The 21,896-nt window shown below is 41.2% G+C and overlaps 1 protein-coding gene across 1 annotated transcript in view; it reads left to right on the forward strand.

Annotated features, from left to right (window-relative positions):
- Positions 1 to 21,598, forward strand: part of suclg2 (succinate-CoA ligase GDP-forming subunit beta) — a 106,203-nt gene extending 84,605 nt beyond the window's left edge. The window contains exons 10-11 of the mRNA XM_085456037.1: positions 11,539 to 11,659; positions 20,726 to 21,598. Of these exons, the coding sequence (XP_085312163.1) occupies positions 11,539 to 11,659; positions 20,726 to 20,838 (234 nt within the window). The 3' untranslated portion in view covers positions 20,839 to 21,598. The remainder of the gene's footprint in view (positions 1 to 11,538; positions 11,660 to 20,725) is intronic.
- Positions 21,599 to 21,896: the final 298 nt, after the last annotated feature.

The following is a 21,896-nucleotide window of genomic DNA, read 5'->3' on the forward strand; positions in this document are numbered from 1 at the left end:
TTTATAAAAAGCTCAGACAGCAAGACTACAATGAAGGTCCACATGAGCATGGTGAATTGTCTGAGTTATAGCTTTCTTGTCCTAAGTGCAGTTAGTGGGGTGTATAATAGCAGGCAGAAAAGCCTGTTTCTCCTGTGAAGGCCCCCTTTTTTTGACTTTGACACAAAAAAAACCTTGGCAGAGTATCTGAATGCCAGCAACAATGATCCTATTTTCTAAAATTTGAATCATTTCAGCGGCACCCAGGTAGAAGGTAACAGCTCATGCTGCAACTCTGCCTGAAAGAACACACAAAGATCCTCTAAAAGAGTGAGCTGGCACATTATACCTGATGCCTTTATGCTGAGCTCTGATGAAAGAAATCCACCCCGCTGCCAACTTTGCTCACCTGAAATGAATGCCTTTAAGGAAAGAGACTGTAGCGTTTTACCGTCTGTTGCAGAAGTACAGAAATGCGATGTTGAAGGTTTGAGGCGGATTGAGGGGCGCAGCGCTATTTCAAACCTTGAAATCTGGATTTCTGAGATGCTGAAAGGATACGTGGTGCAGGGGAGTTTGTCGTTTAATTGTACAGGACATCAAACAAATGGGCTTGGCACTAAATTTGGCTCCCATTCTTTTTGTTTCCCCTGTTGTTGCATTTTAACCCCACAGCTCACTAACCTGCGGAGAAGCAAAGTAATTCATACCTAATGTGCCGTTTTCATTCCACCACAAAGGAACCGTACGCTTGACCTCACCATATTATACATTTTGAAACCGAGTGACTCATTCCAGGGCAGAATATCTTTAGAAAAATGAATAGTTAGAACTGCCGTCGCTGCCTTGTTCCCTCCTGCCGCACGGTTCTGTATTTAACGTATATCTGCGATTTCTGCTTGGAAAATATAGCAGCTGAAGAGTATTTATATCAAATGTCTGCTTATTTTTCTCTTTGTACGAGGTGCTCCTTTGGGATGTACACATTGTCATAAAACGAAACGGGAGAAGAAGGGAAAAAAATAAAACGAACTTTCAGCAAAGTGCAACTTATTCCTCGCCACATCCATATTTCTATAAACTGCATTTACTTTTGTGGCCAGCAACATAAATCATGCCTTATATATCATTAATATACATGGGTGTCAATAGGAGATGCATGAATGGAAGAAATATGGTTCATCCCCACAGAGACAGAGTTGAAAAATGGGCTGTGGACGGGGTGAGAATAGAGGCTTCTCTAGTGAAGCTGCAAAAGGCGTCTAAATCTCTGCTGCCCCCAAGTGGGACTCCATATAATGGAGGGTGTGTGTGTTTGCGACACTAAACAACTGTGATACAATATGTGCAGCTTGAGCCACCAGAAATAAAGAAACGCACTGTTATCGTAAATCGGTGCCCCATTTTGCTGTTGCTCAGTGTCAGCTGTGTAACGCGAGGAGCACTCCAACAAAACTGTCACATTAAATGCGATACATTGTTAACGCACTGCACTGTGCATGCGAAGTCATGGCCGATGATACGAGCATTGTTTGCTCACTGGTAATACAAACAACTCCAATGATTATCTTGCCTCAGCGGGTCGTTTTTTCTCTCCACATTTGATCTTTCTTTAAAGCTCTGTTTATGCTCTGGATTTTATTTATTTATTTTTCATCTATTGTACGTTGCTGGCAGTCAGGATAAAAATTGGGTGCGTGCATCGACTCGAGCATTATAATTTGGTTGATTATGTTTTCTGTGGATAATATCCAGTTGTTGTTGTTGCCTGTTGTTTGCCACACCTGCACGGGGTAATGTAAAAACACACACTTTCATACTTGTGCCCTAAGGCAGGATGTAGTGTATATGGCCAAAAAAAGAGGAAAAAATATAGACAAGCATGGACTTGGTGAACTCTGCATCACATCAGCTGCTAGTGAGTCTTTGTCATTGATGGTAACGAGTGAGTAAATGTTATTGCTAATATATTGCATATGTTTCCTTTAAAATGTATGTAAATTTACCCATATTTCACCTCCACATTAACCTATATGTGGTCCTTCCCCTGTAGACCCATTATTGCAAACACACAGGTCATACAATGTGTGGTGGAGCAGATTCATGATTGTGCAGTGATGTCAGTCGTAAACATAGACAGTAATGAACAGCAGGGATAATTCAAAGCTTCTCCTTTTAGATGTTTTACAATAGGTAGAATTTTTTAACATTATATTGACTTTTCAAACTATTCATGGTGCAAAGTACAAAGTGAACATAAAATAAATAAAAAGACAGAAAAATGCAGAAATAAAACGCCCTCCTCTCCTACCTTTTCCGTTTCAACTTCACATGAGGAAAATATGTATATGTATATGTAATGACATATAATAGCTTTCCTTTTTACAGAATTTTTTTCTTTCAACGCCGTGCCTTAAAGCAGAGAGCGCAGCCTTTGTTGCAGCAGTCTTTTCTTTTTTAGCATTCGGAGGTTATTTTGCAGCATTTTGCAGATATGGGTAACATAAAAGAATTGTAAGGTTAATTTACAATAATGAAATTAGACTCATAGAAGTAAAAGAGAAAACAAAATGATTATAAAAGTGAAAAGGTGCTTTCCATTTTTGAGCAGTTTGTAATTCTGGGAAAGGATGAGCAAGTGTGCTTGTAAATATTATCTTAATAAAATGCATTTAGTTTGTTACTGTTTAAATGATGGGAATATTATAACAGGGAGAGATGAAGTACTAGAAGTACCTGAAGCTGCTGAGTGGCACAGTTATCATTGTTTAGAGTGTATCGTCAGCTTTCCCGTAGACTGGGATTGTGACTTCATTGGAGTCAAAAACTACAGCACACATAATTCAAACTGCCTCTACCCCGTCCATAATTCTCCATAAAGCTCCTCATCATACAGCATTACTCTCTAATCAGGAGGCCGTGTTTCATTTGATCACCTTTGCGTTTTATTGAAACATCAAACTGTTATTTTCAAGTTTGAGACTATCGATTCCCGGCCTCTTCCTCTTGTTTGTTTGTTTTTGCATTTCAGGGCGAATTCCCTGTGCGATGCACTTAATCAGCACAAAATGGGTCTCGGTGTGAATCTTTCTCGGTGTCTTTGCGTGGTAAATGAGTTTTTATAGTCCTGCCTATGTTTGTGTTTGTTCGGGAGCGCTCTCCTGGTCTTGTGCCATTCTCCGCCGTTCGTACGGAGATGCTCATTTGGATAGCATATAGAGGACAATGCCATGGCGACACTCTGATAGCTATCCAAGTCCTTGATCTTCTCTCCCTGTAAACATCATTACCACACACTGACAACATACACATGCACAACAGGCACGCACACACAAGCACACAAACACACACCCACAAGCTGCTCATCCAAATCGCTGCTAACAGATTAGCAGTGATTATAAACAAACATGGAGGATTAATCCTGTGTGCTCTCAGTCTACTTTTCCACTGAGCTAGCTAGGGTAATTACCAAGTGCTAGATTGTCAGTGTGTAATCACACACACATGCAAACACACACACATACAAGCTGCAATACTTCTCTATTTGGTGATATCACTTTTGTGCTTGTTTTGTAAGAAAGTTGAGCGTGTCTTCATCGATATTTTAGGGCAGCTGTGCTCTGGTAAAGATGATGGGATGTTAAGTCACTTTCCAATAACCTGACAGCATCTGAACAGGTCACTGATGTGTTGTAATGCACAAACTGGACACTTTTCTATAAAGGTACAACATATATATCCATATATCATTTACATAACACTTTGCACAGAGGCTCAAACAAGATTATCCTAGTTCAGAAACACACACTGCTGTATCGTGCCCTAAACAGCCAAACAGAACAGCCTTTTGTCATGAGACACACTTTTGACACTGTCTCGCAGTCTTAGTCTGCCCGTGCTGACAGAACAGACAAAGCTGCTCCTTTGTGGAACAAAATGTGTTTTTATGCACACCTGACAAAGTGTGAACTTCACACTTCTTCCACCTTTCACTGCCAGCAGAGTGCAAAGATGCACTCTGTATGTCTCTGTGTGAGTTTGCCTTTTTCACTTTGCCCTACAACTTTACAGTAAAGTCTTCACCCCAATGAAAACTTACCAGCAAGAAAAATAATCGTGATAAATTACCCCTGAGACACTGAGAGGATTGGCCATGTTGCGTACAATACTGTGTACTCCACATAGGGCTGGGCCATATTATACCGTTCACGGTAATACCGGTATAATGTTAGGCAACGATAGGAAAATGAAATATCGCGATAGAATGGGAGTAAAACGCGCGTGCGCAGTGCCTTTGTTTTCATACGCACATGGCCGATTGTTGAGTGAAACAGATGAACCAGAATTGGTTTGTAAAAATGGTGCAACTTCAGTGATGTGGAACTGGTTTGGTGTTTGTCCGTCAGATACACAACAAAGCACATTTTTTTGCAGAACATGCAAGCGGCCGTTGTTATTGTCGTATTTGTCGGACTAAGATGCTCTTAAATCTGGGAGTAATCTGGGTCCTAAACTCCGTATGCTTCAGGTCAAACAACACTGCAGCATCACTTAGAGTTAAAAACTGTCTAAATTCTTTCATCTTTAATAAAACGATCAGCATTGCTGCTTTACCAGGTGTAACTATAAAGTTTAACTTCCAGGCATCCATGAAAACAAAAGTTATTACATTTAACGGAGTTAGAAGTTAGCAGGAAGCTAGCGGAAGTTAGCTCACTAGTTTCGCTAGTTACCTAAGCATGATATTGCATGTTCTGACTGAGAGATTTCTGAAAAAAATCAAACGTACAGCTCTGCTATCACTTCCAACATAAATGAAGACAGGAAACTAAACAGCAGTGACGTTTGTAGGGTTACTGAAGTTGGGCTAGCTGGTATATAATGATGTGCTACGTGATCGCTAGCGACACAGCTATGTTAGCATAACATAAACAGTGAAGCTGGAGGACGAACACTAACACTTTTCCACTTATAAAAGTTAACGTGAAGGTTCTTCATGGTTAGAGACAAATGCAATCGCAAGGCAGGATGCTGTAAACGGACCAAACTTCAGTCAGGAGAACAACTAGGGTTGCCAACTCCCTGAAAAATAAATAAGGGACACCTCGTGGCCAGGGCCGGGCAACCCAGTTGTCTTCACCCTTCCCAGTGTGGTAGCTCTTTTTTTGTGTGTGAAATTATTTTTTAACCATTTGACTTGAACTTGATTTAAGCAGATGCATATTCTTTGTGATATGACCATATGGGAAACAAATGATCATTTAGCCATTTATTTTTAGCTCACAATGACAACATTAACACAGTAAAACAGGTCTCTTTCTTAAACAGAAGCCTGTCATGCTTAACTTTTGAGAATATAAGTAAATCTTTCTTTAAAAGAACTCTGTCCTACTTAACTTAAAATTATATAAATTAATAGAAAGCAATAGAACGAAAAATATTCTTGTAACAGTGCACATTTAGTGCATTTAGTACAGTTGGCTTCAGTTGAGGTATTATTTCAGCTTTTCTAATGCTAATCAGCTGCTCCTGTTTGTAAACCCACTTGTTCCCATGATTACGTATCTTAACTCATCATCATTATTCATCTATGTATTACTTTTATGTATTAGTGATCTATTTGTTGTAATCATCTATCCTTGCAGTTGTTTATTACACAAAATAAATTATATTATTACACTTCTGGCCACATAGCCCTGATATTCACTGCACATGCCCATATTAACCTTAACCAGAGGGTTTAAAAAAAACAAACCAGTGTTTACATACCATATCTGCTTCTGCCGTGGCCTGGCGGACAAAAAATTGGTAAAGGGTTCCCCGAGCTTTCATGCCCCTCATGTTCTTCATGTGCCCACCACTAGAAGCATGCCTATGGAAAAAGTGCGCCAGCACACAGTGCAGTGCGCTTTATAGTGCACTTTTCCAGCCAGGTGTTTTCCTTTTCCCATTCCTCCCTGTACTTTTGCAGCCTTTTTTTTTTCTTTCTCTGAGCGAACAAACATTGCTGCTCTAATGCTGGGCTCACACTGTGCGATTTTTGGCCCATTTTGAGCCGATTTTTGAGTCGTGCGACCGATTTGGTGATCAGCCCGATTTTGGCCTTCATCGTGCATCGTGTAGTATACGTGGGGTAACGAGAAGCGATTAACACCTCACGACCAGCTCCCGATCATCAATCGCTCGTGAGGGTGTCACTGCAGCTGCTCACGCGCAAACACGTAAACGTCGGTGAAAAAGACGTTGCAGCACGGCTGTGCAGCGTGTGATCTGGACACAAGCGATGGAGGCACAACTTGTAGAACTTTGGAAAGCTCATCCGAGCCTTTTCCATGTGGCATCACAAAATTATCACGACCACAACAACCGTGAAAATAGTTGGATTTACACTGTTGCTCAATCACAGCTGCCTGATCATGTTTTTCATTAGCAATTTAGCAAAGTTGATGTGGTGGTGTGTCTGTGTGAGTGAAAGACAGAGAGAGCGAGCGACAGATTTTCTGTTATAACCTTCATTTTATGGACGCACAGTGTGCCGTCCGAGACTTGCACCGCAGTGTCGGCGTTTGTTTCCCTGTTGGCCATGCTTGTTGTTGTGGTCATCGGTTGTCTTCCGGTATTTTCTCCGTAAGCGACCTTTCCTCAACCAATGAGATGAGCGGTAATCTGACTTGTCATACTCGAATTGTCATAAGTGTGCTGTCAGCTCATTGGTCACAAAGCAGGAGAGGGGCTGGGAATTATGTTTTCAAACAAAGTGTTAATTCCATTAAAAGTTATAGACTACTTTTGATTCTCACTGTATTACGGGACAAAGTGCGTCCCTTATTAGCTCAATACGGGACGTGTACTTTTGTTTCTAAATACGGGACGATTCCGTTTTTTAAGGGACGGTTGGAAACCCTAAGAACAACTGAGATAATCCATCCACAATACGAGGTTAGTCATTAATATACTGCAACAACATGGGAATAGAGCAGCTGCCAGAGAATTCAACATTAATGAATCAATGGTACAGAAGTGGAGGAAGCAAGAAGAATGAGTTTAATAAAGTTTGATTTATCTGACTGCTTTGTTTCGCTTAATGTGCCTTATAATCCTGTGCACCTTATGGTCCGAAAAATACGTACTGCACACTGCAGTTTAATGTTGCAAAGCACCTCTTTTTAACTTCAGTGGATATTATACATGGTTATGCTCAGGATATGTCAGCCCATTTCTACTGGAAATGCCTTTTGGTTAAACTTTCAGCAAGGAATTTGCATTTGCACTGTTACATTTTTATAAAGCTTTAATGTACATAAAAACCAGCTTCTTGTTTAAGTGAAAATAAATGGAAGGTTGTCTTTTTGCGCTAGTAATGTTGTGGAGTTGTATTTTGTCTCGCATCAATTATATCGTCAGTTATATCGTTATCGCAAATTTTCAAATATATATCGTGATAAATATTTTTGGCCATATCGCCCTGCTCTAACTCCACGTAGGACATTTTTTTTAATCAAAAAGCAAGACTTTACCAGTTTGTCACATCATTGTTGAGGAATTTCATCCCCTCTTCTTTGCAACATTACTTCAGTTCAGAGTGTTTGCTTATGCACAGCTCTCTTAAGGTCCCACTGCAGTTTTTCAGTCAGATTGAGGTCTGAACTTTGAGTCAGCGCACCTCCTTAATTCTTTCCTGTTTTAGTTATTCAGTTGTAGATTTGTTGCTGTGGTTGGGATCAATGATGGTTGTCAGACAGACTGTCTCATGTTTGACTCTCGAGTACTTTGGTATACAGAGGAGTTCATGGTCGACTCGAAGGCTGCAAGGTTCCCAGGCCCTGTGGCTGTGAATCAAACCCAAACCATCACCGTTGTTATGACTAGGGCTGGGTATCGTCACTGATTTCTAGAATCGATTCGATTCCAATTCACAAGGTTCCGAATCGATTCGATCCACGATTCTATTCAATTCGATTCGATTTGAAATTGGGAAATTTTGCCTCAGACAGTGAGAAATATTATAATTCAGATCAGTACATTTACATATTTTTGTATCTATAAAAAGGAAGCTGACACTCGCAAGACTTTATCAAAGGTGTAAGCATCACAGCAGATGCCTTTGTGTCAAAGTAGCTGAAGATAAAACACAAAAACATGAAGGTGATTTTCCTGGCCTGGGATTTTATAAAAATATTCTGCAGTACATCAAAAACGAAAGAAAACCATTAATCAACATATGAACATTACCTCTGAAGTTACAGTGGTTTTATTAGAGACACAGCTAAGCGTTTTGCATTTTGCATAATTTTTAAAAGTTTACATTTGTTCAGTATTGAACGGCAGAAATTAGTCTTTCTTTTCGGAAGTAAGTAAAAGGGAAAAAAACGTCGGCCGACAGCGCTGTAAGAACGGTAGACTTGTGCGTAACAAGCAAGCGAATAATGCAGAAAACAGATTTTTAGATGGGAAACTGTTCTTGAAGTATACAGAGAAAGCGAGAGAGAGAGAGAGAGCTGTGCATGAAGTGTGGTGGAAGCAAAACAGCAAAAGTCAGAGTGAATTCATGACGATGTTTTTGTGAAGCGTAGTTTGGATCTTCTTTTGCTGCTGGTTTGGTCAATAATGTTTGGAGAGATCAAACTAACATCTTTAGAATCAGCGCAAAAAGGGCGTAAACACAAAGCGCGGACCCACCGAAACATCTGAATCAGCGAGCCGTCAGCTTTCAGCCCCGACCGTGTCTGTGCCGTCGGGTGAGAAAGGCGACATCTCACTGATTCTGATGCGTCGGCGGGTCCGAGCTTTGTGTTTACGTCTTTGTGCAGAATCTGTGTTCCTACTCTCATTTACAGTTATGAGTTGGTATGAGGTGTTTGTGCTTATACGCTATGTTTGGGTTTCACCAAACAATCCAAAGGACATTAGAGTCTCTTTCAATAGTGTTTGCATGGACATTCTTACCTTGCACAAAAAAGTCCATATGCAAAATTATTTTCAGATTCATGAAATGTGCACACCAGCTTATGTGTTCTTTACACCGTGCATCTGTTAGTGAAACACAGTCATGTTAAACCAACAGGCTTAGTATTAGTAAAAGTAGTAATTTCAGCACTAACAGTATTTTTATTCAGCTTTGAAAAAAACTTGTTTAGTTTCAAAGACAGCCAGACCTTTGTCATTGAAATGTCTGTATGCATAGTTCGTGCATAAACTTGTGCATACACATTGTTTCAATGAGGTTCATTGTTCCAAAATTTGTGCTTTGTGAGAAGAGGCTTTTTCTAATTGTACTGTCGTGAACTTTAACATTTAACAGCTCGTAGAGTCTGAGATGTCGGTCTTAGGTTTTGTTGCACTTTCTCTGATCGCTGCACAGCCTGATCTTGCAGTGAATTTGCTGGGACATCCACTCCTGGAAAGATTGGCTGCTGTCTTGATCGTTTTCCACTTGTGAATAATCTTTCTCAGTGTGGAATGATGGACTAAAAATTTTTCGCAAATGGCTGTATAACCCTTGATAACCCATTGATGGACAGCAACTAGAGCAGGGCGATATGGCCAAAAATATTTATCACGATATATATTTGAAAATTTGCGATAATGATATAACTGACGATATAATTGATGCGAGACAAAATACAACTCCACAACATTACTAGCGCAAAAAGACAACCTTCCATTTATTTTCACTTAAACAAGAAGCTGGTTTTTATGTACATTAAAGCTTTGTAAAAATGTAACAGTGCAAATGCAAATTCCTTGCTGAAAGTTTAACCAAAAGGCATTTCCAGTAGAAATGGGCTGACATATCCTGAGCATAACCATGTATAATATCCACTGAAGTTAAAAAGAGGTGCTTTGCAACATTAAACTGCAGTGTGCAGTAAGTATTTTTCGGACCATAAGGTGCACAGGATTATAAGGCACATTAAGCGAAACAAAGCAGTCAGATAAATCAAACTTTATTAAACTCATTCTTCTTGCTTCCTCCACTTCTGTACCATTGATTCATAAATGTTGATTTCTCTGGCAGCTGCTCTATTCCCATGTTGTTGCAGTATATTAATAACTAACCTCGTATTGTGGATGGATTATCTTAGTTGTTCTCCTGACTGAAGTTTGGTCCGTTTACAGCATCCTGCCATGCGATTGCATTTGTCTCTAACTATCAGGAACCTTCACGTTAACTTTTATAAGTGGAAAAGTGGTAGTGTTCCTCCTCCAACTTCACTGTTTATGTTTTGCTAACGTAGCTGTGTCGCTAGCGATCACGTAGCACATCATTATATACCAGCTAGCCCAACTTCAGTAACCCTACAAACGTCACTGCTGTTTAGTTTCCTGTCTTCATTCATGTTGGAAGTGATAGCAGAGCTGTACGTTTGAATTTTTTCAGAAATCTCTCAGTCAGAACATGCTATATCATGCTTAGGTAACTAGCGAAACTAGCGAGCTAACTTCTGCTAGCTTCCTGCTAACTTCTAACTCCATTAAATGTAATACATTTTGTTTTCATGGATGCCTGGAAGTTAAACTTCATAGATACACTTGGTAAAGCAGCAACGCTGATCGTTTTATTAAAGATGAAAGAATTTAGAGATTTTTTAACTCTAAGTGATGCTGCAGTGTTTGACCTGAAAAAGACGGAGTTTAGGACCCAGATTACTCCCAGATTTAAGAGCATCTTAGTCCGACAAATACAATAACGACGGCCACTTGCATGTTCTGCAAAAAAATGTGCTTTGTCGTGTATCTGACGGACAAACACCAAACCAGTTCCACATCACTGAAGTTGCACCATTTTTACAAACCAATTCTGGTTCATCTGTTTCACTCAACAATTGGCCATGTGCGTATGAAAACAAAGGCACTGCGCATGCGCGTTTTACTCATATTCTATCTATATTCTATATTTCATTTTCCTATCGTTGCCTAACATTATACCGGTATTACCGTGAACGGTATAATATGGCCCAGCCCTAACAGCAACAGTGGTCTGTAAGATCACAGCTGACATCTCTTTGTCTTTCTCTTTGCATTGTACACACCTTTGCTGCTCTGGACCAGCAAACTGCCAAAGCTTCTGCTTGTTCAGAGGCACTCACACTCACTAATTATCAGTTAATCAAGTGCATTTAATTAGCAGGACCTGGCAGCTACTTACTCTCTTTATTCCTATAGAAGCAATAAGGGAATTCTTGGTTTTTCATGTACTGCTTTTGCATTTTAGCTCAGTTTTTGATAAAGAAATACTGACACGCAGTAATTTGTCATGTTTTGTTATCTGAGGTTGCAGTTACCTCATTTTAAGACCAGCTAAGGACCAGATTATTTCTATTTTGTCTTTATAAGTAAGACATTATCATTTAATGATATAATTGAATGTCTTATTTAGTACATGTCTGAATGAAGCCGCTAGGATTCCCAACAAGACATGCTCTGCTGTTTGTTTAAATGATGTTTCTTGCTATTGCACAAAGATGGTACAGCTGAAACTTGCCTTTATCTTATTTCATTTCACTTGCTGTTTATTGTTGGGTTCATTCTTTTTTTGTCTATTGTCTTCTTTCACAGGTTGAAGCCATCCTGGTCAACATTTTTGGGGGCATTGTTAATTGTGCCATCATTGCCAACGGCATCACCAAAGCTTGCCGAGAGCTGGAGCTCAAAGTGCCGCTGGTGGTCAGGCTGGAAGGTAAAACAGCACTTGACACTCACCAACACTGGAACACATGCACAAAAGTTTTTGTTTTGCCTCTCTGACGCTGTTAGTAAGTCATCGGCAGTTGGCACTTCCAGTTAAACCAAACAGACTGCATCATTTCTCTTAGGCACATCTAGCCTCCAGCGAAAGAATTTCACATTAATGAGCATTTAATGATTGGGGGTTAATACGCTATAACATGCAACTAGGTTCACAGCTGTGTCGCTCGTCACAGTTGTTCACCTTGACCTGGCGCATGAGTAACATCATCATCATGTAAACACAAGTTCCTTTTGTCTTGCTTTTACATATATGTGTCAGTAAGTTTTATTTTTCTTGAACTGTACCTAAAGTCTCCTTTGCTCAGGGTACAGCTGGTTCGAGTTTATATGGACTGAGAATATAGCTTGCAGTATCGTTTTATGAATATTTTCAATTTCAAAGGTACAAAGAAACTCATTCCCCACCTAGTTTTAAACTTTGGAGCCATTGTATTATTGCTGCTGTACTCTCAGGAGCATATCCATCTTCATTGTGGCCCAGTGTCCCAGAAAGAACAGCAGTGCATTTCTCATAGATGTCACATTCTGCTGCACCTGTCATTAGCAGCAGCCAGAATAACTGTAGAGACGGCACTGATTGGCTCACCTTTCACCTCTATATGCTAATAAAACCTGCTCAGCTGTGTGTGTTTGCCCGAGTGTGTGTGTGTGTGTGTGTGGGGAATGGCAGTGGTGACTCAGAGGCATAGGGCCAGTTGGTGGTTAGCTTAATTGTCAAGATCCTGCCGAGTGGTGTGTCCAGAGCACAGAGCAGGGGAGAGTGTGTGTGTGTTAGCGCTTAGCATTTCATGCTGTATGTCTGCACACATCTGCTATTTGTAGGTCAGGGCGTGTAAGCTGTTTCTAGAAGCCATCTGTGTGTCGAGGTGCTGTGCAGTAGTGAGGGCATGGTTGTTCAGAGCACGATGTAGTGTGAGAATTTTACTCTTAACTGTCATTTCCACTACTTTCCCCTAAAGTCGAATAAAAATGTCATGCAGGTATGTACATCTACCCCATGGCTGTAAAAACTTTGCGTCTGAACCAAAAATAATATTGTTGACTGGAGTTCAAACACCCCAAGTTCAAGATGCACATTTGTCTCTTTAGAATACACAACTACAGAACAAACTAGACTGGCAATCTGCACGGATCCTTAATTATCCACCACACATTTCTGATAGTAGCCATAATTCAATATGACTCTCAGACAGTCCAGAAAGTCACTTCTGGTGGATGCCGGATGGTCCAAACACGTCACCCTGACCGAGGCCTAATCCAAGCCTTAGTTGTGGGTCATTACATCCTGGGCTGCAGTCTTGTGGAGAGGATTGGCTCTGAATCAATCAGCTCAGCTTGCTAGGCTGTCTGCCGGGCATTGAAAACGGCCCAACGTTCTTCAACAGGATCAGAATGGATTAACAGGCACACTTTTAATTGGAAAGGCCCTAAAGAGCCAGGGTTGATTGCACTGGCAGAGAATTATGTGCTCCCATATGTGGGGAAGAGAGGCCATGTGGTCTAGTTCTTGATAGAGTTGTGTTAGTTGATAGAGTATGCATGAAGTGTTTGATGTGGGCTGATTGAGTTGATCTAAAACAGTCTGTAATTATCATCGCTAGCACTTAGACTCATCTGGTGAAAACTGAGCAGAGAACACGCAGACACACTGTCGTTATTGAAGGTATAGAAAGGAAGCGATACCTAAGGAGGTGCTGTACTGCCCTCTTTGGCTACAGTGTGCGCATGGTCATCCTGTGTTTCTCTGCAGGTTTGTCTGCCTCTTAAAAAACCTTTGGCATCCAAGAAAAAGGTGACTACATTCATTTAACTCTGTTCTGAGGTGTCCCCCAACTCTCTGTCAAAGAGTGGAGAATGTTCTGCTTGAGCAAGATTTGAAGGCCCTGTTTCAATGGATGAGATTTCAACATCAGTCCTGACAGCATCATTATAGCTTAACTAATTGCTGCAGCTATATGCATATCCACATACATAAATATAGAGTAATATACATTCACACACTGGTTGATTTGGGGGGGGGTTCTGTCTTTGATTTCACATATATTACACATTTTTTCATTTTTGTAGTGCTTTTTAAAAATAGCTATTAACTTACCCTCACATAGTGTAAATCTCGCTATTTGCCTCTCACAAAGAATCTGACAAGAATTGATTAAATCATGAGAATGAATGTCATGCACATTATACAAGTATGCAAATAGGGAACAGTGTTAAGATACTAAGATACTCTCTGTTAGAGTTAGCACTGATGAAAACATGAAATCTGGTGGTGCAGTAAGCTGCTCTTAAATAACAGATAATACAAAAAACTGAATAAAAAATGTAATGTGTTATGTTTGTTTTAATCATGTAGACCAGGGGTCGGCAACCTTTCTAATGGCGAGTGCCATTTAAAATTTCCTCAGAAGTCAGTGTGCCATATGATTGCATTAGCAATAAATTTAATAACGCTCTATATGAACAGTTACACAATATATAGACCCACTTTATAGAATTATATTTGTTTACAGATTTTGGCAGCTATCAGTGAATAGTTATCAGATATTTTGAAACAAAAAAAAAGAAAAAGACACTTTTTATCCATAACAGCACATGAACTGTACAACAGAAAATACAAATGCTATTTATGGTCTCCTCACAACAATGATAAGAAAAATAAACTAAGCCAATGTGGCATGTCTGTTAATACAGAGACACACATGTTAATGTGATCTCTGGTCTCCCACTCAGAGACACAGGTCTTCGAGTGTCCAGCATTCAGACGGCTACCTGAGGACTAATGTGAGAGGAAATCTGCGCACACAGATATGTACAGCCAAATACTGTCAATAAGGCCTCTGCAATGTTCTGAAGACAGTTAAACTTCTCAGGTAGTGATGTCCAGCAGGTGAAAATGCAAGCTCCATGAACACGCACAGCTGTGGATTCCAGCTACGTCGATGTCGCATTAACTGGCATCAACTCAGCCAGTTAATGTGAGACAAATCCAGCTGCTCATTAAAGATTTCTGGTTTGATCAGAAAAGAAAACATTGGTCCAAACACCTGAGAGCACCACTGGTGCGGCCATTTATTTTTTGATGCATCTTCTCAGATTAATTCACTGCGTGTCGTGTCCACGGCTGGACTGGGACAAAAAATCAGCCCGGGCATTTTGACTACAGACCGGCCCACCAGGTATTAAAGCCATAAAGCCTTTGAATGAAAACAAACGCTGTTGTGACAGTGATGTACAGTCTTGTTGGTATATGCATGATTTCTGTAAATTTTACATCAGATAAAAACTGTGGTTGTAAGCTTCAGATAATTATTTAATAACAGCCAGACATTTTAAATGAGAATAAGAAAGTAAAGTATTTCCTTGTGCCCCCCTCTCCCTCTTAATGCCCTACCTGGCCCCCTGGAAACACTTTGCTAGATCCGCCCCTGCACAGCTATCAGCTGTCAGCTACTTAGAAAAGGATCCTGGTGTTATTTGTCTCTCAGAAACCGTTCATAACTTCCCTTCAACTCATTCATGTCACCTAAAAGGTAAACCTGTTTCTCCATCACCTGTTCAGCTCTGATGATTCAGTAAGGACATCTCCTGGTTTCATCTTCATGTTTCCCTCTCACCAGATATACAAACCGATATCATGACCAGCAGCTTTTACAGCTGTGGCTCCAGCAAACATCAGCTGATACTAGAAATTAATATTAAATACATTCTAACAACAGCTGATCAAGCTTAAACATGCTGCTGTTGTTTAGCGCGAAATCCGCTGGTTTCTTCTTTCTGGCGCAAAGTGGAAGATAAACAAACAAGAGAGGAAAGCCGATCAGCTGATCATTGATCAGTTTCATGATTGAAGTAGAAACAGGAGAGGCAGGGGGAGAGAATGAGAGAAGAGGCAGCTGTGCAGCAAAGACACAGAATAACTCCAGCTTTGTGTCTTTTTTTCCCCATTCTAGCTGAAGTACGGGACAAACTGCGTCCCCTCTCAGCTCAATACGAAACATGTAATATTTTCTCTGAATGAGGGACCATTCCATTTTTTAAGGAGCCGTTGGCAACTCTAATAACTAACCTTATGAATAAAATAAAGTTCACTTTAGTTCAGTAACATCATAGCACCCACCCAGCTGTATATAAACTCCGTCATGCTAGCTCACGCAGTACGAGTTATTGTAACTGACTGTAAAAAGTCAGCACAACGAAAATAAACTCCACCTAAACTTGGTTTATATCTGACCCAGACAGACTGCAGGTCATAACTTCATACCTGAAATTCAGTTCACCTGACACTCGGACTGGCGGCCGCCTCGGGTCCCTCCTCCTCCTGCCTCCCCTTTCTCTCATCCACCTGTTGGCCTCCACCACTTGCTAATGTTACTGAATCTGTGGAAGCTACGCCATAGCCACCACCAAACAACTGAGTTATTTTTACACACCGGCCACATCTGGCCAATCCAACACCTTTCATTGTTTATACCGTTACAAAAAATAAAAAATCATCGGGTCCCGAGCAAATGCCCGGTATGCCCAATGGCCAGTCCAGCTATGGTCGTGCTATCAGTTAACCCTTCGCGTCCCAACCGTGGCACGCGTGCCCAGGGTTGCCGACCCCTGATGTAGACTGTCTGGTTGGGGCTGGGTTAAGAGTTGAGTGAGTATGACAACATGCAGTCAGTTAAATAGTTTTCTTTTGGGGGGAGGGTGTATACATCAGCTGCCTGTGGTTCATCTGGCTGGTCTTGAGGCAGAGCGCCCTTCTTTGTTTTAAACTGCTTTTACTAAGTGAGTTACTGGACTGTAGCATTGTGACATTTATGCAGATTCCCAACACAAAAAGTTAATGATACAGATTATAATGTATGTTAGGACAGTGGCACGAAACAAAAACAGACTAAAATGTTAACTTTTGGTTTGCCATGAGATTTCCTGACAACTGCAATGACATACATACAGTTTACATACATAATTATTTGCTTTATTTGTACTGAGCTTGTGTCTAATTTAAATAAATAAGTCCTCTAAGAACTTCTTTCACAGCGTACCCCAGTATCTTCAGACAGCTGACAGATGGTGGGAATTATGTTAGTGTGACACATCAAAAGCTCTCATTGACAGCCAGGAGATTATTACGTGGGGAACTAATCACTTTCTAGTGTGAAGCAAACCATAACTCACCAGCAGTGCAGACAAGCCACCAACTCAGGAAACCTGAAAAAAACTGTCAGTGGACAGTCTTGCAGAAGCTGCCCGTCTAATTGCCACGTATTAATGACAATTGTAATATTTAAAAGGGAAAAGAAATATCCAGACACACACAGCCTTACACTGACAATCACTCAGTCACCACATGATTAATTAACCGGTTGGCTTGACTGTGAGAGAAGGTGAAGGGGTTTCCATTTTTTGTTGTGGCAAAGATTTTACCAACAGCAGGCGAAAGAGTTCATTTATCAAGCTCTACATCTTTTTGTTTCCCTTATCTTCTCCTGCTAAGGAAACAGTCTTTATCGTGTCCTTGACACATAAGGAACCTTTACAACTTCAGACTTCCTTTGTATGTGTGACTCTACGGCAACGTGTCCTTCTCTCAGATGACAGCAACGCTAAGCACAGCTTGTTAGGACAAAGCTGCTCACAAATGTAGGATTTGCAGCATCAAGAAAGCTCCTCCAGCACAAGTCTTTGGCACAGCCCCAACCCTTATTATCCCACTGAAGCCTAGTGGCCTGTAAGTCACACGTTAAGGCGTCATTTTTCACAGTAGTCACAGGTACGCTAGTTAATTGCCACATAAATGTGAAAATATTGTGTTGTGATGCTTGCCACCTGCTGAATGCTCTTATGTTGTTTTCTTTGTTAAATGCTGAATCTAATTTAAAATCCTTCTCTTCATGTACAAGGTCTAGAATAATCAGGTCCCATCTTATATTAAAGACCTCACAGTACCACTTTGCCCCATTAGAGCACTTTAGTCTCAGACTGCGGGTTTATTTGCAGTTTCTAGGATATTTACAAGCAGAATGGGAGGCAGAGTCTTCAGTTTTCAGGCCTCTCTTCTGTGGAATCAGCTCCCAGTTTGGGTTATGGAGACAGACAGCCTCTAGTGTTAAGTTTAGGCTTAAAACTTTCCCTTTTGATCAAACATATAGGGAGGACTGGATCAGGTGACCCTGAATCCTCCTTAAGTTACTCTGCAATAGGCCTAGGCTGCTGGGAGATTCCCATGATCACTCGTCTCCTTTCATAAGTAGTGTTCATAAGCTACTCTGTATTTAGTCATTAGTTATTATTAATCCCAGGCTCTCCTCCGAACTCATTGGTGTGGTCTTTCTCCCCTTAGCCCAACCTAGTCATGGCAGATGGCTGCCCCTCCCTGAGCCTGGTTCTGCTGGAAGTTTCTTCCTGTTAAAAGGGAGTTTTTCCTTCCCACTGTCACAACCTTCTTCCTCTAAGGGGTTGTCTAGCTGTTGGGGTTTTCTCTGTATTACTCTAAGGTCTTTAAATTACATTATAAAGCGCCTGGAGGCCACTGTGGTTATGATTTGGTGCTATATAAATAAAGTTGAATTGAACCTAATTAAATTCGGGGGGTTTTGTCGGTTTTTGATTGGATTGAGCACTTTTGAAAAGTGAATTAAAGTTTGATTGAATTTTCAGGAGTTGATTGTTAATAAAGAAAAAAGTTCAGACTAGCAAGTTAGTGTTCTGTGACATTTCTCAGTAATTAACAGGTCAGTTGGACTAATGATCGAGGTCTGGAGAATACGTGTTGTGATGAATTTCTGCAGAAATCTATATTTTTGCCTTCTCTAATGTTCATTTCTTATATTTAATCATATAGATTTAAAACAATCATCTTGCTTTGGTTATTTGTGCATGCTGACTGTGTGCGTTGATGCCCTCTCCAGACTGTGAGTAGGTCTCTGGCAGCACCTAGTGGCTGCAGGTGAACACACACATATCCCCATTCTCCAGTTATACCCTACACTCACACACATATACTCCACACATGCCTTAGTAATTCTGTATCCAGCTGAGCTCAGCCCTTGCTGATGCTGCTGGCGTGAGCTATCAGTGCTCCCTACTGCTCACAGTGGAACTGCAGTCAGCTCTCACCCATACTTGTGCAGAAAAAGACTCCCACAAATGCACGACTCCAACACGACGTGTGATTCTTCCACCACACATGTCCTGAGTAACACACAGATGCTACACAATCTAAATAATACACTGAATACTCCTGCTGGTCATGAATATGTATCAGCTTGGGGAGAAAAAAATGCATGTTTACTTTTTGTTCCTGTATACACTTTCCATAGGCATATTTGTCTTTCAGAATACCTGCTGCATTATGTATTTGCTGGGGGCCCATATGGCTGCTTCCACTTTCGTCAGTTTTATCTTGTGCCGTTTGAACTTTGTTGTGCTGCAGCTTTGTTTTAATCTTGTGACAGATAAACCTGTCAGTACACAAGCATAGATCCATCAATCTCAGTGAAGTTTGCGGATTAGCCTGTTGAATGTAAAGCATACAGTACTGCACCGCTCTTCTCGCTGCGTGTCCGAATCGAGACGCACACAGTCGCACGGAGAATATCCGCTGTTTGATGTGAAAACGACTTGAGACATCCGATCCCCTGTTTATGCAGCAGAGCAAGAGCTCTTCCTGCTCTTATTCTAATTAATTGCATTGCCAAATTGATTGTTTGGAGTGCGAGCCTGCAGAAATGTGTTTGGAATTACTTATTATACGGCTGGACAAAAGAGATGAAATATTAGGCGTTAAGTGGCAGTGGTAATAGAATTCCTCATGAAAGGTCTATTGATCAGGGTGGCCCGGCCTCCGGAGAATTCACATATCATGCAGTCTTAATTACACGGCAGCCACGAGAGCGAAGGTCAACCTGTGAGCGTCTGAGCATGCACAAACACTCGCACATCGACTCGTTTAACACCCGAGCGAATACAGGGAGACACTAATATACAGAGAATCTCAACACACCCTTTGTCCATATACAGCAAACGTAACGTGTAAAGTCACAATAAAGTGTTTTTCCAGAACCTTTTTTAGAGACTTTTTCAAATGTTGTTTGTTTGAATTTGAAGTAAGAAAAGATCAGACAGGAGTGATCGTCAGTTGAAGTGTTCAGCATGGACACAGAGAGGTGCGTCCACTCAAAATGTAATAAATGAGATCTGAAATCTGATTAAGAAAAACAAACAAATGCAAGTAGTTCGGGGGGGAAAAAAGATAATTAAATGTTTCAGCAGCGTGCTGAGTCTTTGATGGCACATCAGACAGATTCAGTTTTTGTTCTTCATGTGTCGAATCAGTAAATGCCACATAAACAGCTGGCTTTTGTTGTTTTTAGCTGCAAGGGGCCAATTTTGCTTCATTTGACCTTTTGCTCTGCTGCCCCACCAGCACCACCACCTCGTTCACTCCCTCTCTCTTGCTCTCATCCACTCCCCTTCCTGCGTCCCTCCGTCCGCTGAGGCGCCCCCTGCCCTGTGTTGTGACAGGCTTGTCAGGCTTGCATTTGGCCGAGCGGTGTGCAGTGCTGGGAGGCAGCCAGCTCAGTGCGTAGAGCCTCGGGGTTGCACAGAGTATCTCCGAGTGTCTTCCTCTTTCTCTCTCTCTGGTTGGTTGTGGGCCTACTGGGGGCACAGGCATCACCGTATCACCCAGCACCTGCTACCCCTGACCTCACTACAGCCGGGGGAGCTGACACACACACGCGCGCACACAAATTGCCCTTTTGCCCGTTGTTCACACTCTACGACGTTCGGATCAGCAGTTGCATGTGCCACCATTGACCCATGACTCCATCTGTCTGTGTGGATTGATTCCTCCAGAGGAACTCTTCGTCTTTCACACAGTGTGGTTTTTAACATCCGTGCAGATGGCAGATCAGGTTCACCCTTGTTTAGCCATTTTTGTAATGTTGGTTGTCGCCTGTTGTAACACTGTTTTTCTTCCCTTTTTTTTGCCCCTTTTCAGGGACCAACGTCCACGAGGCTAAAAGGATTCTGACCGAGAGCGGCCTGCCCATCTTGGCAGCAGATGACCTGGATGATGCCGCCAAGAAAGCGGTGGCAGCCATCAAGAAATAGAGAATCCTGCAGGACGTCTCATTCCAGCCTCAGCACAGCACCATCAGCCTTTTCTTCCACATGCAGACCTCCAAAACCTTGAGCCTTTGCGTGCATTTCTCACTTTAAATGCCAACTGAGATCCAGATCACGAGCACTTACAGGATTCTGCCATTACACTGGTTTCCTCTCTGCAGATCAGATCAGCTGCAGTTTCTTTAATCATTAAAATGTGCATTAGTTAGGAAGAACCACTGACATATTCAGGCTAACATATTGAAAGGACACCCAACACTTTGTCCATTCCATTAGCTTTCTTGTCTTTATTTTTCAGCAAAATATGAAGTGGGAAAGACATTTTCCATCTTCACATCCCATCCACTGAGTTGTTGCCATGTTATCGCACACCATTCATAAGCTGTGATATCATTCAGTGGTACTTGCTGAAACCGAGATGAATGGAAGCTGTAAACACTTTCTTACTTCGTCCACGTTGGTTACCAAGCCTGGTCTGCGTTTCAAATGAAGTAGATGGCGTACTCACTCTGAATTTGTGCATCATGTCTTATTTATAAAGTGCTACTATGAGACGTCCATTATCTGCTCTAATCCTGTGCCTGTCCAGTGAAAGCTAATGAGGCATCACAGGTGTCGAGAAAATGAATAATTAAAAACAAAGAATTGTACTTTTTTATAATCATGAATGGATGTTGACAGGATGTCTGAAATACAATGAGAAAATGCAATTTGTGACATTAAACAAAAAATGTTTTAAAAACTACACTTTAGTGTGTTGAATTTGTCCGGCCCATATCGGAGTATCCTGATGGAGGAAAAACTGGCAGAAGGTGGAAAGTAAGGCGGAAAAAGAAATTCTGCTGAATTTCCCGGGTATTTCTGAAGGAAGCACACTCCCAGAATAAATGTGATGTCAGTGAGGAGAGCAGATCCTCAGCAGTTTGCAGTTTTCTTAACACTATTGACTGCATGAGCACATATTTTGCAAATGTTTTTCCAAGTAAATCAAGCTGCTTCTTCAATGGGCAAGTATTTTTTTTTTTTCCAACAAGGGAAAAAGA

The sequence above is a fragment of the Copadichromis virginalis genome, linkage group LG5 (genome assembly GCF_057382275.1).
Source record: "Copadichromis virginalis isolate Kocher_CV1m ecotype Utaka linkage group LG5, C_Virginalis_male_GT1.1, whole genome shotgun sequence".
Lineage (NCBI taxonomy): Eukaryota > Metazoa > Chordata > Actinopteri > Cichliformes > Cichlidae > Copadichromis > Copadichromis virginalis.